At 39.9% G+C, this 18089-nt stretch overlaps 1 protein-coding gene across 1 annotated transcript; it reads left to right on the top strand.

Annotated features, from left to right (window-relative positions):
* The first annotated feature begins 12378 nt into the window (after positions 1 to 12378).
* LOC120437802 lies at positions 12379 to 14872 on the top strand. The gene is made up of 6 exons (XM_039608356.1): positions 12379 to 12898; positions 13062 to 13397; positions 13619 to 13660; positions 13758 to 13859; positions 14017 to 14054; positions 14155 to 14872. The coding sequence occupies exons 1-6, from the start codon at positions 12850 to 12852 to the stop codon at positions 14260 to 14262; spliced, it is 675 nt and encodes a 224-aa protein (XP_039464290.1). The 5' UTR covers positions 12379 to 12849; the 3' UTR covers positions 14263 to 14872.
* The last annotated feature ends 3217 nt before the right edge of the window (positions 14873 to 18089 follow it).

The raw sequence follows: 18089 nt of genomic DNA, 5'->3' as shown, positions 1-18089 counted from the left end.
AAAACATACTAACTACTGCAAAACTTAAACATCAACCAAATACATCAACACTCTGAGAGTTTTCTTTTATTTATTTTGAGCTTACAAAAAGGGAAACTCAGCCTCAAAATACCTGAAAACATAAAAGCACTTTTCTACTCTAAACACATTTTATAACAAGCCACACTCACACTACATTCAATATTTTAATTTTTGCATCTAAGAACAAACATGTGCACCCGACAGCATTAAGACTGGAGGAGTCACCAACCTTCTGAATAGCAAATGATTTACTCTGCCCCCAAAATAAAAACCTCTATGGCTGTGACTGTTGCTAGGGATCATATCCAGTCCCTCTGCTGTCAGCTTAGAAATTAGAAATTTAAGGCTAGAGTGAGTGACGGCTAAGAGGTTCAACTCAACAGTTTAAGATTTGAGAAATGTAGCTCTGATCTAATCATTGACAAGTTATCTATTAAGTTATAATGAAGGTATCAACACTGAGTAAGGTACACATTACATGTTAACAGGTGTGTTGTCTGAAATGAACTTAAATGAAAACACAAACTATTCACACATACAGCACTTTCAACACTTTCTTTGGTTGTCTAAGTGGCCATAATCACAGTGATGCGGGGGTGTTCCCCACAAGTGGTGCAAGGATAAGAAAGACAGACGCAACAACATTGTCATCCCCTGTGTAGCCGGTGTATCAGAGAAAATCAGGAGAGTTTTCTCCAAGCACGACATCCCAGTGCATTTCAGACCCAGCAACACACTCAGACAGAAACTGGTTCATCCCAAAGACAAAACCCCTAAACACAAACTTAACAATGTGGTGTATGCTGTACAGTGTAGCGAGGAATGCCCAGACCTCTACATTGGAGAGACCAAACAGCCACTTCACAAGCGCATGGCACAACATAGACGAGCCACCTCCATGGGACAAGACTGGGCGGTCCATCTGCATCTAAAGGATAAAGGTCACTCTTTCGAGGATGCCAGTGTTCACATTTTGGACAGAGAGGACAGATGGTTTGAAAGAGGAGTAAAGGAAGCCATTTATGTCCATTGTGAGCGACCATCTTTGAACAGAGGCGGTGGCTTACGACACCAACTGTCTGCCATCTAAAATCCAGTTTTGAGATCCCTTCCCAGACGCCTTGACGCCCACTCACATCCTGGGCCATCTGACCTCAGGAAATCACATGATAGGGTGGGGCCAGGTTTCACAATGAGCTGATTTAACAAAAACGAAATCCACAATAAAATTGTAGTACAATCTTCTGTTTTTAACAAAAAATTTAATGTTGTGCAAAACAAATATGAATAAAGGAAATCATAACAAATAATTAATAAAATATAAACAGCAGCAATGGCGTCTTTGAAGAAATAAAACGTAACATTTACTTTGCTCTCTGCAAAAAAAGTGCTCTTCGTTAACAAAATATCCATTTTGCTGCCTTCTCTCCTATTTCTGTGTGTGTGTTCAATCACGTTCATCACATGAAGTAGTTATGCATTGGAGTGGAGGAATGTTAGCATTTCTATATGCTCAGCAGTCAGGCTTGCCCTTTTTTTGGTGACAATGTTTCCAGCAACTGAAAAAAGCCTTTTAGATGGTGTTGATGTGGCAGGTACAGCCAGATATGATTTGGCTAAAGTAGCCAGTGTGGGGAATCTTGTTGCATTATTCTTCCACCATGTAAGGGGGTCATTATCCCTTGGAATAGGGGCTTCCCCAAAATACAACAGTACTTCTTTCCTCACCGCCCATTTTCTCCATCCCCACCCTGGTCAGTGTTTTCATTACAATCTTCCTCCTCAGAATCTGTACCCAACAAAGTGTCCAACACAGATCTCTTCTTTGTTGGGGGACTTGCTGAGGCTTCCTGTCCCACATTTTCCTGCTGTAGCTGTGATTTCTGCTCCCTTTTGAGATCAAGTGCCTCCCTCTGTACTCTTACTTGCAGTTTCAGAGCATCTTCTGGAGAAAGGAATTTCAGTTTATGAAAACATGGATCGAGGGCAGCAGCAATGAGTGACACATTTTTCCCATCTGCTTGAAATGCAGATACCTCTGGCTGCCACCTATACAAGATTTCCTCTTCTGCACTGTTCTGGAAAGAGTTCACTGCAGCAGAATCAAATGATTTGTTTTGGGTGGATTTCAGGAGAACTTTCAGCAGGGGGGGGGAGAACAGAGACTGTGACATAGGACTGTCCACTAAGAACATTAGTGGCTTGCTCATAAGGCTTGAGCACCTCCTTCAATTCATCCAGAAGAATCCAGTGATCACTTTTCAGATCTAGGTGCTGTTTCCCACGCTGTGTGACTTCTGGAGCCGAAAGCGTCGCAACCACTGGCCATCTCTGTTCCAACAGACATTCAATCATGTAGTATGAACTGTTCCATCTGACAGCGACATCCTGGATTAGTTTATGCTCAGCTGTACCCATCTGTTTTTGCTTCTGCTTAGGTTTGGTGCTAGCTGGCTCACTTTTCCTGATGTGCTTTACAAGGCCCCGTGCAGCTGATAGTGCCTTATTAATCTTGGGGTCTTTCAGTGCATGGTTTACAACCAGTTGCAGTGTATGCCCGGCACACCGATAGGACACCACTCCAAACTTCTCTTTCAGGATGTGGAGAGCTGCAACTATGTTACTTGCATTATCATGTACAATGGCAAGGACATTATGCAAGGAAATGTGGAATTTTTCTGCCACCTTCTCCACCCAGGAGGCAAGGTTTTCTGCAGTGTGGCGCTCTTCAGTGTTGCTAAAGTGAAGGAGAGAAGGTCCCAATTGTCATTAATGAAATGACAAGTTACCCCTAAGTAGGACTCTGTGACCAGACTTGTCCAAGCATCAGTGGTAAGGGAGATTTTGGATGTGGCCTTTTTTAGTACATTCCTTAGTTTCTCCACTGAAGTTTCATACTTTCTCTCCATCATGCTTTTAAAATGACACCTAGACAGCAGAGTGTAACCTGGTTGGAAAGTGGTCAGTATTTCTTTGAATCCCTCACCGTCAACCACAGCAAGTGGTCTCATGTCTTTTAAAATCATAGATAAGATGCTCTCGGTAAGTACAGCCACCTCCTGGGGGGTGCATGGTGTATTTCTTCTCTGACAGTAGTCCTCCAGACTTTTCTGTTTGTTCCTGAAATCATAAATCACACACAGCACACAGATAAATTCGAATAATTACAAAATAATTATATGGAAAGCATAATATCAAAATAATTTGATAAGGATCTGGTTGTTATATATATATAAAAATATAAACCATGTATGTGCCTTACTGTTATGCCATGTGCCTTCATAGCATAACAGTAAGAGATTAATGATAATCACCAATGTTGAACATTCTATGATATGCAGCCATCGTGTTATTACATTACAAAAAAGCAAATCAAAATAGTACAGGACTAAGCAGCACTAACCCGTTGGACCTTTCTATTGCTCTGGCTCTTATGGAAAAATATTTACAAAAAATAACGTTTAAACAGCCATAGCTGATGTCACTTTTACTGGTGCAATGCTTTCTAGTCATTAGATGGCATAACTTTGACCTATAAGATCAAGCTAGAGAAGCATTATGTATAAAAACAGTGTTCAAATAGGATGAAAGACATTAAACTTGACAAATCAAGAGTTCGTTGTCATTTTGCTTTTGCAAGCACATTAACAATGTTGTAATAGTGTGCACGACGGCTACGTTTAGCAGGTGGTGCATTATCCTTGTTAACATTTTTCCTGCGGCCAATTCGCTGTCTCACATTTTCGTCTTTTGCCGATTCTCATAATCAGCCTGCGCGCATTCCGACTCATTTTGCCAGCATGGGCCACAAATAAAAACCAACTAAACAGCAGCTGCTATATGTTACTGCTAAGCAGCTTAAATGAGTTTTGCATTTACGGAGGTTGGGTGTTTATCTCTGTGTCTATGAGTGAGTGTATGTCTACGTGGGGGGGGGTGTCTGGATGAATTAAAGGGTAAAAACCAGCGTTAGTAAAAAAGTTGAAAACTTACGGTGGTTTGTCCTTTTCAGAAGCTGCTCCTGGATGCCGTCGTTTGAGGTGCTAGTGCATAGTCGTCGTGCTTTTATGATAGGCCATTTCCACCTTACAAAGCAAATGACTGAATCACTTCCTTTTCTGTTAAAATATCCCCATACTGTAGAACTGCGTGTTCGGGTGGAGTAATTTAAGTCGACTGCGGCTGCCTCACTCATGTTGCCGCTACTCGCTGCCGCCATGTCTGTTTTGAAAGTGACGACGCATCGACATTTTTTTACATCGATGTATTTTACTCGTCGACGTAATTGATTACATCGATGCGTTGTCCCAGCCCTAGTAAGGAACATAAACACTTGCCGGACTTCAGCCAGGCTTCAACTGGGTAGATGGTGTTTTGGGGGTGAGCCTGGGACACTGGGATTGACCGCTAAACCTTCCAGAGACGTGGTGGGCTTATCAGGGAAACATCAAGGAAGGAGGGCGCCCACTTGATAATCGAAAAAGACTCCACCACTCAGTCGACAGCTCCATAGTCTAACTTGCAGGTTTCATGTATACAGTTTAGTGATATAAATACTGTAATTAGTCCTATAAACAAACAATGAAAAAATGTAATTGAATTTAACTGAACTGAATTAATTCAATGATAACTTTTCATGTATTTATTTTTTCCAATATTAGCACTTTGAACAGTATTTTTTCCATCCTTAGGTTAAATTTCAGGCAATCATTTCATAAATTTTGATAATTATCTCAAACTTGGCTGTACAGTGGTTTAGTTATTGCCTCACAGCAAAAAGGTCCTGAGTTCGATGCCACCACCTGGGAGGGTAGCATGTTCTCTCCGTGTTTGCGTGGGTTTTCTCTGGGTCCTCGGGCTTCCTCTCACAGACCAAAGACAGTTAGTGGGGTTAGGTTAATTGGTGAATGTATGTTAGTGTTGTTTATCTGTCTACATGTGTTAGTCCTGTGACAACCTGTTCAGAGTATACATTGCCTCTCGCCCTATGTTAGCTGGGATAGGCTCCAGCTCCCTTGCGAAACAGAAAAGAATGGATGGATGGATATCTTAAACTTTCAGGTTAGGCATCTTGAAATTCCTTCTTACCCAGAAGTTTAAGGGATCTCACAATTTTTATTTACTCACTCAAAGCTGATGAGTGTTAAGCTGGGTGGTCTGACTATTTTCCTCTTAACGATCTGTGCTGGTTTGGTTGTTTAAACAAAGAACATTCAGACAGACATTTTTTAGATCTAGAACCTACAAATGGAAAAAATATGAATGTTGCTGCAAAAACAGACCAAAGTTTTAGCTTTTAATGTCACCACATGACTTTGTTAACTGATCAGTTATACTTTCTCTTTAGATTAGCAACTAAAGAAGAAGAAGACAAGTATCTGAAACAACAGTTGGGGTCCATTTTATACTGGTTTTAATGTTTAAATATTTTGATGCTTGTAGTATTAGTCCAGTTTGATGTGTACATTCTTTTATGGAATTTAGACTCTGCCTCCGTGAAGAAAGAATAATCTTCACTTTTTTTCAGGATGGGAGTCTAGAATCCTTTTATGACTGTGCATAATGTCCGTGTCTCATCATTCCCTTTTTTATTTTAAAATTCATTGCCATGTTTTGTTGTAGCTAATACTAATTTCTGCTTATGTTTCTGTTTCTTGTCCATTTTCTGCAGTACCTATGTTCCTCACCTGACAAGAGAGAGTTAATATAGCAAGCAGGTCCTCAGCTAGTTTTTAAACTTTATCTCAGCACTTCTTCTACGAATTATTTAGCACAGTGTGACACTTATACCACAGTCCTGTTTTTATTTCTATTTCCTCTATACTTTCGGCTGCATCTGCATCCCATCAGCCCCTGTTTGTTTTGTTTGCTACATAGACTGACTGCCACTGTATGCAGGAAGCTGCTGTGCACTGTCCTTTAACAGACATGATCAGAAACTTTTTTCAGTATGTGATTCTAGATTTTTTTGTTGTGTTTACCTCAACCTCGAACCAGCAGGAGACAGAGAGCCTGCAGTTGAAAGAGAAGTAAAATTCATGTTGTTTAAGCTGCCAGCAGATAGTAACTTTTACAGCAAAGTTTAAATAGAAGCTGTGAAACCTGATCTACTTGTTTTGATTACATAATGTCAGACTTTGCAGACCTATTAGAATAATTAAATAATTGTTTAATGAAAGTGATTGAAACTTCAGCCATGCACCCTTTGAAGACACATGTTGCAGGTAACAAATAAAGTCTGCACTACAGGAAGATTTCAACACTAACAACAAATATGAAATGACTTTATTGACTCAAAGAATAAGAGAGACGTTATTTACAAAACTCTCTACTTGCTGATCTTATATGAGCAATGCAAAAAACAAAAATAATTAAATCATTGGAGGTATGGTATAAGGTATGATTCTCCGAAATTCATTCCATCAAGTTTTATATAAAACACAAAAATTGATTTTAGTTTGAATACACTGGCATTAGTAATTGTTTCACAGTTTCTAGTAACTTGTATGAGAAAAGCGGACGTTTTCTTTCCTGACATTTGAACAAACAGAAAGTGTGTAGCAACGCTGTGTATCAATAAATTGAAAGCCACTGAAAGGCCTTTAGCGTTACAATAAAACCACACAGAAAAATAGCTGAACTTCTTTCACACAAAAGTTTTACACATCTCATTTTCAGCTGTTTAGGTCAACTGCTTTAATACATTTGCCTCAGATCAAGAGTGTCAATCAAGTTTAAAGAAAACATCCAAATCGGTTAGAAAAACGTGACATGCGTTTAGAGGATAAACTCTGATCCAGTAAGAGGCTCTACTCTGAATCAAAATGCCTTGTTAGCAACAGAGTTTAGAAAAGAAAGGCCAGGCTGGTTTAATTTGACACAAAGCACCAAAAACTAAGTGTGGTTATCACTGCACATGTTTTGAACTGCACATGGACTTTTATAACGTCCATTTTTATCATGCAGTTCTCACATTAAGACTGTATACAGCTACACCTTCTACTGAAACCAGTTTCACCACTAAAAATACTTCTACCATTTCCTTTTGTAATAAAGATAGCTACAACTGAAAATAGTAAGTGTCATACTTGACTTTCTGAGCATACCAAGTACATAATCTGAGTACTCAAGCAGGATGTTGCTCTTCCCAAACAGTCTCTTTGAGTCAGATCAGAGTTTTACTTTTAAATTGTTCTTCATACTCAATGAGCTTGTAAAGGTTAATCATCACATTTAGAGAGCATTGCTGCAAGTACATGTCAGACTGGATAAGGCATGTGATGTGAAAAAAACAAACCTAGAACCAAAACCAAAACTGTTTTTCAGATATTTATTGAAAGATTGTTGAAGCCTTTGCAAAGACATCAGTACTGAATGGACAGTCTTATCACAAGGATTGGCCAAAAAGCAAAATTTAACAGCTCCTTTATATCCATTGTGTGGATACAGTGGGAATAAAGGAACTTTCTTTTCCATGGCTGGAAATTCTTACCATCATGCTGATGCTGATGGTGGATTTCCACAGGTGCACACCCTCCACACCGACACCAGTGAGCGTCCGGGGAACTGACAGTGGGATAGTGGACTCTGATGCTGATGCTCATTAATGGAAGGGTCAGAGCAGACTCTACCTGTTCAGGAAACTTTTGGAGTGCAGCGGGTGCTCCTGAAGACCTTTTTTGACTCTGTGGTGGCATCAGCCATCTTCTGTGGTGTTGTCTGTTGGAACAGCAGCTATTGCACAGTGATCATTGCACAGTCGAATGTAAGATTAATCAAAATTAATTCACAGTAACCCTGTGATGAATCTGAATAAACATTTTAATTGTTTGACAGCACTAATATATAACTATTATATATCAGTGTATATTTACCTATTAGTATACAGGTTTTTAAAAAAATTGTCTTTCACAGTTGAGAACCTGTGCTAAAAGATTGAAGAAAACTATTCAAATTCTCTTTGAATTTAAGTATACATTCTCTGTTTTTATTCTGCATTTACTTCATTATATTGCATAACTGTCAGTTACAAGCTCAAATCTAAAGTTAAAATGTAATTGCAACCAGGTTATTGATCAAGTAATTGCGATTAATAACGATTAATTACAGAAACTGAACACTTGGGGCTCATGTGGGTTTTTGTTGTTGGTGTTCAAGCTCTATTGATTTGTGTAGCCTTGATGTGGACCACCACACTCTGTTTCTCTGTCCCTAAGTGTTTGGTTTTTAGGTTTCACTGTGGTAGACTTGGCTCTCTTTAAAGGGAGATGGTTGGTGGGGGTGGGATGTTGGAGTTGCGTTGTTGGAGAGGAAAGCATGTTCATTTTGACAAGTTTTTAAAATATTTTTTAGTGGCTAACAAGTTATCAGAAGAATAAAGAACAAATGCTCTCAGGAGAAAGGTCTTATGGGCAGATAAGACAAAAACTCAGGTATGTTTGGAGGACTGGTGAGTCTTTCAAACTATGTACCAGCTGTTAAGCATGTAGGTGGTGGCTGTAAAGTAACTTTATAACAAACTAACAGATTTTTACATCATATTCATTTGAAACGAGTAAACATCTTGTTGTTTCCACTGTTTCAGGCTGGATTTTCTGTCTTAGGTTGTAAGTTTCAGACCACAGTGGAGTGGGTATGATGGGCTGTCCATGATGGAGAACAGTTTTTTCAGTGACCTTCTGTCCTTTGTAGGTGGCATTATTTGATCATGTATTCTTTTTTTTAATTACATTTTTTTTTTCATTTGTAAATCAAATAGAAGTTAAAACCCAACTCCATCATATAACAGCATGTCTTTTGTTGTCATAAAAGTGTTGACTTAAGTCAAGGACTCTTTGACTGTGACTATCTGTCATGTTTCCCAGTCTGTGACCCAGAGTTTCTATGTTTCCCAGTTCTCATTTGGTATTGTTTAGTTTTCTTGTTCTTCCTACTTTAATCATTAGTTTTTCTAGTTCTTAGTGTCTTGTTCATTTAATCTGTTCCCTTTTGTGCTCTGGTTGTTTTGGTGTCGTCTGTGTTCTCCCCAGCCTGTCATGTCTATCACCCATGCCTGTTTCTTCCCCAAGTGTCAAATCTGTACGTGTTTCCCAATTCATAGGCCACATCCTTTGGAGGCCGCATTTAAAGGCCGATTACGTCACAGCCAGGTGACGAAGGTTGTCAAAATTTGTAAACTCTTCCAAATGCGGCTGATAAATGTGTCCTTCGTTCCCCCAGATTTGAAGGATGGGTCGGGTGTATCATTCATGGTCCAAACTATCCCAGAATTCATAGCACGGCCCTGCCAGTTCAAGTTGTCAACAATGGCCGCAGCTGCATAGTTGTAATATTACTCTTTCTGGGTCACAAAATAAACTTTTAAGATATTTTAAGAATGTAGCTGTGTAAACTGTGTAAACTGTGTAAACGGTTGATTTTATTAAACTCCACTGAGACAGCTTCAGAAACCTGAAGGCTGGACCGTCCCATTTCACCGCCTAACACTTCCGATCTTCTCGGTCTTCGAAGGATTCGGCCCGCGTAGACACTGAAAGCCGCGTCCTCCAAAAGATGAGTTCTATGAATTACGACATAGCTTGCGTGTCTTGGTCTGCGTCTCCGTGTGTTTCCTGTTTTATTTTGACAGGCTCTCATCCTATGTTCAGTTTTGCTTCCTACTATCCTGTTGGCTTGATTATTTGCAGCTGTGTTCCCTGTTTTCCTCTGCTTATTGTCGTGCCGTTTATGTTACTGTGTGTTTCCTAGTTCCCCTTGTTTCCATCGCTACTCCTTGTTCGTAGCTTGTGGTTTCTAGCTTTTTGTTTCCAGTTCCAATGTTTTGTGTTTAGCTATGGTTTCTAACTTTACAGCAATAAAACTACCTCCCATTTTTTAACCCATTGTGTTCTGAGTCCTGCTAATCAGCCAACCCTGACACTATCAGCATTGTAACAAACTGCCAGCATAAACTGAAACATCCTCCTTCTTCTTCTTTAAAATAAAGACAAAAAAATAACCTTGAAATAACACTTTAAGACTAAACACGTGTATCATGACTCTATGACCTAAACGCATTTAGGTCATAGAGTATGATGCCTTTTCTATGGCCTGCTTTAACAACGTGCTAACCTTATTTACAATCAATATTGTATGGATGTAATAATGATACTAAAGATACAGAGGGCTGTTAAAAAATAAAAAGAAAGTTTACCCAGGTCATTTTACTTTAAGTCAGTTTACTAAAAGTGAGTGATGGTGTCAGCTGAACGCAAAGAAAACTCCTACATTGATGATGACTCTGACCTCTTTGCCAGAGGTTTTCTTAGCATCATGGACTCTTTTCATTTCACACAGCATGTATCTGGCCCCACTCACACCAAAGGGCACACTCTGGACCTTGTTTTTACTATTGGCTTAACCATGGACTGTATTAGTTCTGAGGATATTTTTATTTCGGACCATCATTGTATTATATTTAATTTGTCTTTTTATTTGCCGCCTCCTCCTGAGCGTCGTGCTCTTAGCTCGCGCGTCTTAGATTCTTCTACTGCTGCTAAATTTTCTGACGTTTTTAATTTGGTTCTGCCTGCTTCTAATGATGTTGATTTATTAACAAATCTTTTTAATAATTACTGTCTTTCTATTATCGATAATATTTGTCCTATTAAAACTAGACTAGCCCCCGTTACAAAACCCTCGCCCTGGATAAATGACAGCATTCGCAGCTTAAAGCGTGTCTGTCGTAAAGCTGAGCGTTTGTGGAGAAAGACTCGTTTACAGGTTCATCTCTTTCATTTAAAAGACCTTTTAGTTTCTTTTAACTCTTCAATTCGTGATGCAAGGGCTGCTTATTTTTCAAACCTAGTCTCTAGGAGCAGAGGTAACCCTAAGGTTCTATTTGACACAGTTAGGGATATTGTTGCTCCGGTTTCTGCTGCTGTCCCTATTTCTTCGAATGAAGACTGTGAAAATTTTCTTTCCTTCTTTGTTGAAAAGGTTAGCAATGTAAGGAGCAACATCTCTCCCTCCATGTACCATTTGCCTGTTCCGATTTTATTTAAGCCTGTCATATTTGAAAGATTTTCACCAGTGTCTTTACCTGAGTTGTTGAAGCTGGTCACTTCAATGAGATCATCCTCTTGCCCCCTTGATATTTTATCTGGGTCTTTACTTAAAAATGTTTCTGAGTCTATTGGTCCTAGTGTTCTTAAAATTGTTAATGCATCTCTACTCTCTGGTCAAGTCCCTGTTTACTGTAAAAGTGCTGTCATTCACCCACTTTTAAAAAAACCTAAACTTGATCCTTCTTTGCTTTCCAGTTACAGACCCATCTCAAAACTGCCTTTTATTGCCAAGATTTTAGAAAAGGTTGTGGCCAAGCAACTCACGGATTTTCTAGATGAACACAACGTTCTTGATAAATTTCAATCTGGCTTTCGTAAGGCTCACTCTACCGAAACTGCACTTCTTAGAGTGTCTAATGATATTTTGATGAATTATGATGCTGGAGAGTGCACTGTTTTGATGTTGCTGGATCTGACCTCTGCTTTTGACACCGTTGATCATCTTATTTTGTTAGATAGATTAAACCACTGGGTGGGTGTATCGGGTACCGCATTGGAATGGTTTAAATCCTATTTGTCTAATCGATCTTTCTTTGTGGCTACCTCTAAGTTCAGATCCGCTGTCAGCTCTCTCGCCTATGGGGTGCCTCAGGGCTCTGTCTTGGGACCGTTATTGTTTTTGTTGTATTTACTCCCTCTTCTGCAACTTCTTAGCTCTTTCTCTGATATTTCATATCATTGTTATGCAGATGATATTCAACTATATATCTCTTTTAGGCCACCTGATGTTTCTAAGCTCCAAATCTTGCAGTCCTGCTTAGATTCCGTTAGAGATTGGCTGGCTGGTAACTACCTTCAACTAAATGCTGATAAAACGGAAATCATTGTCTTTGCTCCTGAGAAATTTGTTCCCCACGTGGTTAAAAATCTAGGCCCTCTTGCTTCTTATATTAAATCATCCATTAGGAACCTTGGTGTTACATTTGATCCAGCTCTGACGCTGGACACACATGTTAAATCTTTGGTTCGCTCTTGTTTTTACCATTTAAGAAATATCGCTAAGCTGAGTCCCATTGTGTCACGTTCCGAATTGGAAATGATTATTCATGCTTTTGTTTCATCCCGCTTAGACTATTGTAATTCCTTGTTTACTTGCTTAAGTAATGCCTCCTGAACGGCTGCAGGGCGTTCAGAATGCTGCTGCTAGGCTTCTGACAAAGCATCACAAACACTCCCATTCCACTCCCTCCTGATTCAGCTGCATTGGCTCCCTGTCAAGTTCAGGGTCCAATTTAAGATCATAATCATGACTTATAGGGCCCTGCACAGTGTAGCTCCAACTTACTTAAGTGATCTTCTTCTTTCTTATCACCCCAGCAGGTCCCTGAGGTCCTGTGACCAGGGGTTGCTGGTTGTCCCGTATACAAGGTTAAAAACAAAAGGTGACAGAGCGTTTGTATCAGTGGCTCCCAGACTCTGGAACTCGCTCCCTTTGAGTTTGAGATCTGTGGACTCAGTCATGTCTTTTAAAAAGCAGTTAAAATCCTTTCTGTTTAAACTCGCTTTTGGTTAATTTTGTTTTGTTTTGGATTTTAATGTCTGTTTTCTGCCTCTGTAAAGCACTTTGTGATTTTTATCTTGAAAGGTGCTATATAAATAAAATTTTACTTTACTTTACTTAGCTTTGAAAGCAACACAAAACTCCCACCTCTACCACATTTATCACACCGAGAGCACCCTTCCTGGTGAACACACCATCTGCGGACATTGCAGGGCAGCAGTCATGTGCACGATGATGAACGTGAAAACAGCTTTAGCTCTTTCTTGTTTCTGTAAGTTTACTCTATTACTCTTTGACATCATTAGCTAATCTATTATTGCATTTTTAACCTATAATAATTTAAACAGAATTGCTGATTAGTAACTTTACACTAACATGTTTAGCATCATGTTCTTTTGAAGCAATTAAACATCTCATTGTTTCCATTGTTTCAGGCTGGATTGCTGTCTCAGGTTCTGAGTTTCAGACCTCAGAGGTGCAGGCAGGTGAAAATGTCACTCTGCAGTGCACCAAGACTTCCAAAAATGACGTTACGACTTTCTGGTTCAGACTGGTCAACGGAACCACAGTCAACTCTATCGCTGTTATGGCTGCTACAAGTGTTAAGTCCAATGCTGAATTGCAAACTGGAAAATTTGAAATGACAAAAAACACCTCTGATGTCTTCCTCAAAATCAAACAAGTGGATGTGTCTGACTCTGGGCTGTATTTCTGTGGATTTCTCTCAGAGGGACGTCTAAATTTAAGCGTCATGCAATTAAAGGTTGGAGGTAAGATTATTGTAAAGTCTTTGCCTCCTCATTCTTCGGTTATTGCTTTCTGTTTATATTACAAATGCAATGTAATTATTGTCAACACTCGTAAAGTATAACCAAACTTTTGAGCGTTTGAGCCGCTTATTGTCAACACTCTGTATACATAGACTATGGTGGTTATAGATTAAGGTTATAGAAATGAGGACTAATAAAATCAAGGCTTTATTTTTGAATAGGCATCGATGAGCCTCAGGATGACATGGACTGCATCTCCCAACGTAAGTTAACATTTCTTTTATTGTGCAGATGATTAGAAACATTTGAATGTACAATAAATTTCAGCCGTGTCGCTTTTTACCTTTATTTTTGTATTAGAGGCTCACGAAGTAGCAAAGCTGATGAGTGTCACCCTGGGTGTTCTGTCTGGTTTCCTCTTAATGCTCATCACTGGTCTGGCTGTTCAACATGGGAAAACAGGTACTTTTTACTTGAACTCTGTGTTTCTCATATTTGGTGACACGTCAACCATATGAAAAAATACAGATGTTGCCACGAAAACAATAAGAGCAAAGTCTTAGCTTTTAATGTCACTGTATTGTTCACTTAATTGATGATCATGTCTTTGAATTATCAGCTAAAGAACATGAAAATACGAATCCAGAACAATTTGAGGTGGGCGCTTTTTTATACAGTATGCTGTAATGTTTAAATATTCTGATGCTTGCACCTTTAAGCCAGTTCAGTTATTTTATATCTGTACTTTTAATTACAGAATCTGGACCTTGGCACCCTGAAGGATCCAGCACTGCAATCAGCAGTAAAAAGACGTGCAACACAAAAGCAACCAGAAACTCATGTTATTTATACTACCAACAGATAAACTCATTTCCCTGTTTGACTGGTGCTAGTGCTGCTTCCTGTTTTTATTTCTATTTCCTCTATACTTTCGCCTGCATCTGCATCCCATCAGCCCCTATTTGTTTTGTTTGCTACATAGACTGCCTGCCACTGTATGCAGGAAGCTGCTGTGCACTGTCCTTTAGCAGACATGATCAGACACTGTTTTCAGTATGTGATTCTAGATTTTTTGTTGTGTCTACCTCAACCTCGAACCAACAGGAGACAGAGAGCCTGCAGTTGAGAGAGAAGTAAAATTCATGTTGTATAAGCTGTCAGCAGATAGTAACGTGATAGTAAAGTTTTAAAAGAAGCTGTGAAACCTGATCTACTTGTTTTGATTACATAATGTCCAAGATTGCAGATTTTTAGAAGAATAATTACAATTATTTAATGAAAGTGATTAAAACTGCAGCCATGCACCCTTTGAAGACAAATGTTGCAGGTAACGGATAAAGTCTGCACCAAAGGAAGATTTCAGCACTAACAACAAATATGAAATGACTTCATTGATTCAAAGATTAAGAGAGACGTTATTTACAAAACTTTCCTCTTGCTGGTCTTATATGAGTAACGCAAAAAACAAAAATAATAAAATCATTGGAGCTATGGTATAAGGTATGTGTCAAGAGATTTATTCTAAATGACACTTCTTCAGCTGAGAGTCTAAGAGTGAAGACACACACGCTGCAGTTTTTACTTGCAAGGGCGGTCACAGAGCGCTCACATCAGAGTGGGGGCCCTGTGAAGTGTGCGCTCTGTTCTTGCACTTGTCTTTATTTATACACAAGAAAAATGAATACATTTGTTCAGTGACGTGAGCATGTGCGTATGTGATTGTGTGTGTGTGTGTGTGTGTGTGTGTGTGTGTGTGTGTGTGGGAGGTCAGAACTGCTTGTCTGCTTGTTCGACTTCTTACTATCGCTGTGGGAAGATTCAGATAGAAATATCAGAACACGTTTTATAAAGAACAATCAGTTCTAAGCAAGTAAAAGGTCATCATGCAGTATTCTATCACAAGTAAACTTATATCATTAAAAGCTTATACTGACTACTCAGTACAATTTTCCATTAACAGTATGTTTCTCTGAAATTAATTCCATCAAGTTTTATATAAAACACAAAAGTGATTTTAGTTTGAATACAATGACATTTTTCATTGTTTCACTGTTTCTAGTATCTTGTATGAGACAGGGGGAAGTTTTCTTTCCTGACATTTGAACAAACAGAAAGTTTGTAGCAACATTGTTTATCAAAGGTCTTTAGCGTTGCAATAAAACCACACCCAAAAATAGCTGAACTGCTTTCACACAAAAGTTTCACATCTCTCTTTCAGCTGTTTAGGTCAACTGCTTTAATGCATTTGAAAAGGGTGACATGCTTTTAGAGGGAAAAAAACTGATGCAGTTAGAGGCTCTACTCTGAATTAAAATGCCTTGTTAGCGAAGTGTTTAGAGAAGAAAGGCCAGGCTGGTTTCATTTGACAGAAAGCGTCAAAACAAGAAGTATCAAGATGGCGCCGCTGTGTGTGGCTTGCCGTCTGTCACTGCCAGTGTTATGTTTGTTTGTATTGATTTTATTGACTATTGTAATAAATACCAACTCTTTCTTGGCGTATGATCGCCAAACTCTACTGGATCTCCGACCTTCTGCCAAAGATTGGGGAAAGTGGAACCAAGCTGGACATAAAATATTTCCCCCGCTACTATCAGAGATCCCAGCTCATCTGTGCCATGTTCCAGCTCCACCACTCCGGCAAAAGTGCCGTTGCTGGGGTCGCCGGGCTGGCTGCCTGGTGAAGCTAAAAGCTTCTTAAGGTGGTCTCTTAAGCCCTTATCCAGAAAACACGGAGCAGTGCCAACCTTCTGTTTCTCTCGGCGATTGTTGGAACCTGTTGGTGCCTGGCTGGTACCCATCATCGGCCTGGATGGGATGTTCCAGCCCCGAAGACGCTGCTCTCCTCGTTCCCGCCGGCGTGGTGTGAATCTGCGGAACCTGCGGCCTCTGTGTTGGGCTTCTAGGACGGCTAGCGATGGGGATCCGCCGCTTACTGCCAGGATTGGCCTGGTAAATGCTAGGTCAGAATCAGAATCAGAAAGGGTTTTATTGCCAAATGTTGAGCAGGTTTACAGCATTAGGAAATTGCTGTGTACTTAGTGCAAAACATACTGTCAGACAACGCTTAAATAAACATAAAAATAAAAATTAAAAGTGCTAAGTAGATAGATATATACATGAATGCAGGTGGTGATCAGTGCAAAAATGGAATGATGCAGTGAACACCGTGTAGGGTCATGTGTTTGTGGTGCGAACAGTCATATGGTTATTGTTCATGAGTCCAATAGCAGAGTGGAAGAAACTGTTCCTATGGCGAGAGGTTCTGGTGCGAATGGACCGGAGCCTCCTGCCTGAGGGGAGCAGGTCAAACAGACTGTGTCCAGGGTGAGAAGGGTCAGCTGTGATCCGGGCTGCACGCCCCAGTGTCCTAGCGAACAAAACTTTTATCCTGAAGGATTTCTTCACATTCCGAGGACTGGATTTTCTCTGTGTGTGCGAGTTGTGGCTGAGCGCCGGTGAGTGCAGCATCTTCTCAGATCTTCTACCTGGCGATTGCTGCTGTTTGTTGGGTCGAGGAGGAGGAGTGTCTACTATTTTTAAAAGTCATTTTAAATGAAAGCAGCTGTCAACCCCGTCATTCACCTGCTTTGAACTGTCTGTGTTTGAGCTGGGCTGCTCCCACACAGTGTTGTGTGCAGTGGTTTATCGGCCTCCAAAATACAATAAGAACTTTGTGAGTGACTTTGCCAACTTCTTGGCTGAATTCATGCCAAAATATGATCGTGTTCTTACTGTTGGGGATTTTAATATTCATGTGTGTTGTCCTGATATACCCATGGCAAAGGGCTTTTTAAACCTTACTGAGTCTTTTAATCTTGTGCAATGTGTGACTGGTCCCACACATGAACATGGACACACACTTGATCTTGTTTTATCTCATGGTTTTTCTGTTTTTAAAATAGAGATTTGTGATGCTGTGCTTTCTGACCACAGTCCTGTGATATTTGAAGTTCCTCTTGCTTGTACCTCAGTTAAACCTCGCGCTGCTGCTCAGCGCTGTCATGTTTTTAACTCCTCCACTGCTGAGCAGTTTTCAACATTTTTTAACCAGATCTGTAAGATCCCGGATTTTTTATGCAGCCAGACTGAGGAACTAAGCTCATGGTTTTATTCCACCTGTCTAAAACTAAATCTGAGCCCTGGCTGAACGACACGACCCGAGTTGTCAGACGCGACTGTAGTCGTGCTGAGCGCAAGTGGAAAAAGGACAAACTACAAGTGTCATTCCAGATGCTAAAGAACTGTTGGCGTAAATATCAGAAAACTGTAAAAGATGCCAAAAGAAAACACTTATCAGACATTATTCTGTCAAACTGTCACAACCCGCGTGTTTTATTTAAAACTATTAACTCTGTTCTTAGTGCACCACATACTGACTATATCAAGCCCTCGTCTGAAGCCTGTGAAATTTTTTTTAAACTTTTTTATTGAGAAGGTCTCCTCCACAAGGGCTCAAATCTCTCCTTGTGCTCATGACCTCTCAGTCTCTGCTTCCTGCTCTGCTGTCTTTGACAGGTTTGAGCCTGTGACCCTGTCCTTTTCAAAGGAGACTGTTGGTCATTTTAAGCCTGCAGGGTCTCCAAATGATGCTGTCCCTCCTCGACTCTTAAAAGAGGTTTTACCTATAGTTGGACCTTTGGGTCTTGAGCTGGTAAACCATAGTTTGACTACAGCATGTTTAAAATCTTTAGG

The sequence above is a fragment of the Oreochromis aureus genome, linkage group 3 (assembly GCF_013358895.1).
Source record: "Oreochromis aureus strain Israel breed Guangdong linkage group 3, ZZ_aureus, whole genome shotgun sequence".
NCBI classification, from domain to species: Eukaryota; Metazoa; Chordata; class Actinopteri; order Cichliformes; family Cichlidae; genus Oreochromis; species Oreochromis aureus.
The sequence above is the reverse complement of the archived record's forward strand: the minus strand, read 5'-3'. Positions and strand labels throughout refer to the sequence as shown.